The sequence below is a fragment of the Monopterus albus genome, unplaced genomic scaffold (genome assembly GCF_001952655.1).
Source record: "Monopterus albus unplaced genomic scaffold, M_albus_1.0 scaffold86.1, whole genome shotgun sequence".
NCBI classification, from domain to species: domain Eukaryota; kingdom Metazoa; phylum Chordata; class Actinopteri; order Synbranchiformes; family Synbranchidae; genus Monopterus; species Monopterus albus.
In genome coordinates this window covers 1,753,795-1,759,609 of record NW_018127966.1, presented here as the reverse complement: position 1 = coordinate 1,759,609, position 5,815 = coordinate 1,753,795, and the positions used below count along the sequence as shown (strand labels likewise).

Below are 5,815 nucleotides of genomic sequence, written 5' to 3'. Positions count from 1 at the left end.
GGGCTGCCCTTTGTCACCGGTTCTGTTCATTATCTTTATGGACAGAATTTCTAGGTGCAGCCAGGGGCCGGAGGGAGTCCGGTTTGGGGACCACAGGATCTCGTCTCTGCTTTTTGCAGATGATGTTGTCCTGTTGGCCCCATCAAACCAGGACCTCCAGCATGCACTGGGGCGGTTTGCAGCCGAGTGTGAAGCGGCTGGGATGAGAATCAGCACCTCCAAATCCAAGGCCATGGTTCTCAGTCGGAAAAGGGTGGCTTGTTCCCTTCAGGTTGGTGGAGAGTTCCTGCCTCAAGTGGAGGAGTTCAAGTATCTTGGGGTCTTGTTCACGAGTAAGGGAAGGATGAAATGGGAGATTGACAGGTGGATCGGTGTAGCGTCTACAGTAATGCGGTTGATGCACCGGTCCGTCGTGGTGAAGAAGGAGCTGAGCTGTAAGGCGAAGCTCTCGATTTACTGGTCAATCTACGTTCCGACTCTTTGGGCTCATGACCGAAAGGACAAGATCCCGGATACAGGCGGCCGAAATGAGCTTCCTCCACAGGGCGGCTGGGCGCACTCTTAGAGATAGGGTGAGGAGCTCAGTCACCCGGGAGGAGCTCAGAGTAGAACCGCTGCTCCTCCACATCGAGAGGAGCCAGCTGAGGTGGCTCGGGCATCTGTTTCGGATGCCTCCTGGGCGCCTTCGAGCGACTGCGTCTCTCGGCTGGCCTCGGAATGCCTCGGCATTACCCCGGAGGAGCTGGAGGAAGTGTCTGGAGAGGGGGAAGTCTGGGCATCTTTGCTTAGACTGCTGCCCCCGCGACCCGGTTCCAGATAAGCGGAGGAAAATGGATGGATGTGTTTTTTTTGTGTGTATCTTGTTAATTGAAACCAGTGTTTTCCTTTGAATTGCTCCACTAATAACAACAGTAAAAAAAAAAAAACACTGTGCACTGAAAATTATTACCATAACATAAAGTGGTGTCTTTCAAAGACACTCAGCCAAACATCATTTGTATTCTGAGGTTAACTGATGGAAAAAAACTGTAGGAAAGAGAGAGGGAAAGGGGAGAACAGGATCTAGCAGCAAGAAGAAACAGAAAACTTGTGCGTAGCAATGAATTCTCCCGCCAAAGAATTTCCTCTTCACAAAACACTTTACATATCATTATGTAAACCTTATCGTGCACTAAGAATGAGCTAAAGTGCTCCAGAGGATTGCTGTGCAGTGTGTATATGCTTGCGGTTCCTCTGATCAAAGTGAAACACATAATTCCCATCCTCTAAACCTCTCGTTTTCTCTTTCTAACAGGCCTCTCTGACAACAGCTAAAATGGAACCAAGTGGTTCCCTTGAAAAGTATCCACAGCACTAAGGATGAAATATGTCATAGAGCTTAAATGTGCCAATACTGAGACTACATCAAAAAGTTTCTCCATCATTTCAAGAAGTTTATTTCTTGAGCATTTTTAACCATTTAAAGAAGTAGAGGGTACAGTTGTCCAGCACATACAGACAAGGGGCCACGTTTATTCCATACTTACGATGGACAGTAAACCTGCTTCCCTTTCTTTTTCCCTTTCTTTGCTCCTTTTTCTTTGGCAGATCCTCCCTCTAGACACAGAGAGAGGATCAGGAGAAAGACAGCGATCTTCTTCATACTCATTCTGATGTGCAGTTTGCCTGTTGAAGAGAAAACAACCTGGTTAAATAAAGAGAAAAGGCAGAATATATAAAGTATTCAGGCCTGAAGACAACTTGCTGCTGGTCTCATCACATTCAACAAATTTCAGCATGTATTTGAACATGTGACAGAAGACGACGGCTACTTAAGCTTTGCCCTTGGTGTGAGTGTAGCCTCAGGTTACTTTATTTCTTGAACACTGTGACGTTGTCCTTTTCCTGACATAATGCATTCCCACTTCAACCCCATGTCATATACTGTAAATGTCTGAAATGTTAAATAATCATTCTGACTAGGTTTAATCAGACCAAGTTCAAGCATAAATCGAATTAGTGGAGTAGTTCCCCGGAAAAACGACGGTTGCATGTGACCTCTAAAAGATGACCGATATAACTATCACCTGATAGAACTCACAGAGGAAAGGTTTTATAAAGCTGTTTTCTGCATTTAGCAGTACATTTTCTTTATGATCTTAATAAATGATATCATTTGGTTTCCTCTGGGTAGGAGATAATGTGCTCCTGTTTATTTACCAATTCTTTGTCAGAAAATCAGGTCTAATAGTTTTACAACTGTACATATACAAATACACACAGGTAGTGCCTTTCTGCTTGTCTTGATAGGTGCCATTAATCAGCTAGCAGCCATGGTACCTGTATGATTCATTCCCCATCTAGGAAAGTGGTGCCCACTCATTGCACAGGGGACACTGAGACCAACAACAAGGCCAGGCCAACATTCTCTAACCCCCCCCCGCCAGACTATATATTAACTGAAGCAGTTTATTGTCTAGACAGTGACATACTCTCTTTCTCTTTCTCAGTCTTGGCTCATAACTCCCTGTCTGCTGCCTGCCTGCACATTGATCATCATGTTCTCCAGCAGATTTCCACTGCTCAGTTCAGCGCCTTTTGTCTCAATGCAAACACCTTGCTGCACTCGAACAAAGCCAACATCTCTTTATCGTTTTGGAAAACTTCCTATAAAATGGAAGGTTGGTTGGTGTTCTCATTCAAGAGTAGAAAATGGCCAACATACATCAGCACTGACCCACACATATCAAGATGGCAACAGCTGGGGTGATTGTGAATCTTTGACTTGACAACCAACCATTTTCTAGAAGTCATTTCTTATGTGACCTACAAATCCTGTCTAATCTTCCCTCTGACAATTCTGTATGTGACAACTTCCATCTCTAACCCTCCTGTCCAGTTTTCCTGACAAATCAGAAGAAGAAGAAACAAAGGAGGCCTCATAATTAGTATACATGCCAGTGTAGTAATACATTTAGTTTTATTACAAAGCACTTTTGAAAATCTTGTTTAGAATATGGCCAAAAACATGAACGTACAGCACATTATGTCACTGGTCCCACACCTTTTTTGATTTGTGACCCTTATTGGCCTGACAACAGGTTAGATGGGTTTATTAAGTGTGAGCAGATTGACCACATGCTTTAACTTTGATAGAACAAAATATTTTAAAGTCTTATTTTATGAATTAGCTCATGACAAATCATTTAATGACCTTTACATTCATCTCAAGATGCAAACCCCTACAGAATGACACTGCAGTCATAGAAATAAATAGCTTCATACAGGGGAAATATTATCCCCCATCCCCCCCCCCAATCATTCTATTTTCGGGAGGAATAAAGTGTGATCTGTTGGAGCAGAATTGTGTGACTTTGATTTTAATTTTACTGATTTCACTCACATCGTCATGTGACTTTTAACCAGAATATCATGCACACCCTTTATTACTGGACAGAGAAATGTGTGTTCAGCTGAAACCAAGTCCACAAATTGACCTTAGTGCTGCCTGAGTCAACTCTGTGCCATCACTGAGGAACATTGCCCTTGACTAACAGCAATGTTAAAATTGCAGAGGCATTTTCACACAGCGTCCGACAGTGACTCAGGCAGCCTTACATGGTCTGTCTTGTGGGTCCAAGGTCAATAAACAAGTCCGCTCTGCTCACGTAGCCTCCTGGAGCATTGCTTTTTTTTAAATTCTGGACCATAAATAAGCCATTGTAAGAAAAATAATTCCTGAAGGAAGGTGAGAACATTTAGGCAAATGAATGACTGTTACTATTAACATGAATGGTTTAAGAATAACACAGTATGTGTGGTGTGTCTGATGCAAATGATATTTGATATTCACTATTTGATTTTAAATGTGATTCAACAAAATGCAATATACAACTTAAACTGACTATATAGTGTCTTTTTGTCTAATTTAAACCACAAGGCCTGTTTTGTGCTCATCTAAATACTGATCTGCAGCCAGTCCAAACAACTAATATACGCAGGGGCATTCGCAACCTGTGGCTGCACGTCGCGTTATCTGATTGTAAAGAAACAAGAAAGAAAAAAGTAAGTAACAGGGGCTGACACGAGCATCAGCCTGAGCATTACGAGAGATGGGGGACTGGAGTGAGAACAGCAAACAGCGACCACCATGAAGGGGGTTGCAGGAAGAAGATTACATGTGAACGCGAGCATGCGATTTCTCTTCACATGGGCGCACGTCATGAACATACACAATAGGATGCATGCCACACAGTCCCACTTACCGTTTGGCTTCGTCACCTGTCAGTTCCTTAGACAACTAGACCCAGTAAAGCTGACAGCAGATAGTGGTTAAAGGAGCCTCCCAGACCAGTGGCTCTCCTTCTTTCCCATTCTGTTCTCCGCTCTCCTCACTGCAGCGATGTATTCATTGGGTTTTAGAAAAAAAAAGTTACATCTCGGCAAATTGCCAATTTTTTTAATAATAATTCCGCGCGCAGTTTGTTGTTATTTTGGAATAAGTGTGTATATGGCTGCTGCCCTTTCGCCTCAGCTCGGGATACCCAAGATGGAGGCTTGCGTGTACCTGTCATGCAACATGCGCAGTAGCGGCTGCACGAGAGCGTCAGTCCTCCCATCAGCACCACGGACAGCCGCTCCCCTCCTCCACAGCCGCTAAACGCTGAAACGTGGCGTGACGCCAGGAAAATGAAACGCTCGTGATGGGCAGTGTCGTGCACAGTGACTGCTGGATAGACATGAAGCAGAGATTTATGCAGCAAATTAGAGATGCAGTTTAAGCTCAGGCGCTACAGGCTTAGGGATTCTAGTCTGTTTACTGTAAGGAATTCTGTGGTGTTCATATGTCAGTCCTGGCTTTATATACAGTGTAAACTATGTGGACATTTTAAATCTGTTAGATTTTATGTCAGAATGTAAAAGTGATCTGCAAATGACATGTTGAGGAAAAATGTTAAAAGAGGAATCAATAAGCTTTTGACCATATATCTAAAGTAGGTGTATTTGCATATATCCACATACTGTGCAAGAGTTTTATACATAGAGAGAATGCTTTCAAAAATAATGTCACAAATAGGATTTGAATATCAGTTCATTCTTACACAAAGTGCAATAAACAGAAAAAAAACCCCAAAACTAAAAATATATACTTATATCCTGTTTTAAAACAGCACCAGTTCTTCAACTTACACACCGATAAGCTGCCAACAATGAGGGGGCCACAGGTCTTTGGATTCAGGCTCTGTTGGTTCAGTTTCTTCATGCAGTCTAGACTGACTCAGTGATGGCTCTGTGGAAACCATAGCATTTGGTGCATCTCTGAACTCTGGTTGTATGTTTGGGGTCACAGTAATTCTGTAAAATGATTTTGGGGCCTATCACACAACTTCCTGATATTATGGTGTAAGAGATAACCTTTTCGCAGTATTTTAACTGAAGTTACAAATATATTTTTCTGATATATTTGCACATTTTACTGATCTAAACTTGTATTGAACAGCATACAAAAACATTAGAGACAACATTCTCAACACAAGGTCTGTTTATTAGCTGTTACATCGTCAGTAGATGGAGACTGAAGTCTCTAAAGTCCTGATAGAAACCTGAACATCTCCAGTTCCATCATAGCTACAAAAAACTCTGCAGCATGTATTACATGTACACTGTGGTGTGATTTATTTGTCTTAGCTGCTGTTCCTTATGCTAATAGCTTAAATTGTAATCAGTTGTCTAGGATTAATTTGCCTATTAGAAACTGATCCAGCTGTTCAGGTTTGGATGGTACAGTACTTCTGAATGAGTAAATTAATTGAAGGAAGATGAATATGATATGATG

The 5,815-nt window shown here is 42.3% G+C and overlaps 1 protein-coding gene across 1 annotated transcript in view; it reads right to left on the bottom strand.

Moving 5' to 3' along the window:
- Positions 1–4,617, bottom strand: part of glrbb (glycine receptor, beta b) — a 26,814-nt gene extending 22,197 nt beyond the window's left edge. Inside the window, exons 1-2 of the mRNA XM_020607485.1 lie at positions 4,245–4,617; positions 1,527–1,665 (exon numbers count right to left, since the gene is read on the bottom strand). Coding sequence (XP_020463141.1) covers positions 1,527–1,648 — 122 coding nt within the window. The 5' untranslated portion in view covers positions 1,649–1,665; positions 4,245–4,617. The remainder of the gene's footprint in view (positions 1–1,526; positions 1,666–4,244) is intronic.
- Positions 4,618–5,815: the final 1,198 nt, after the last annotated feature.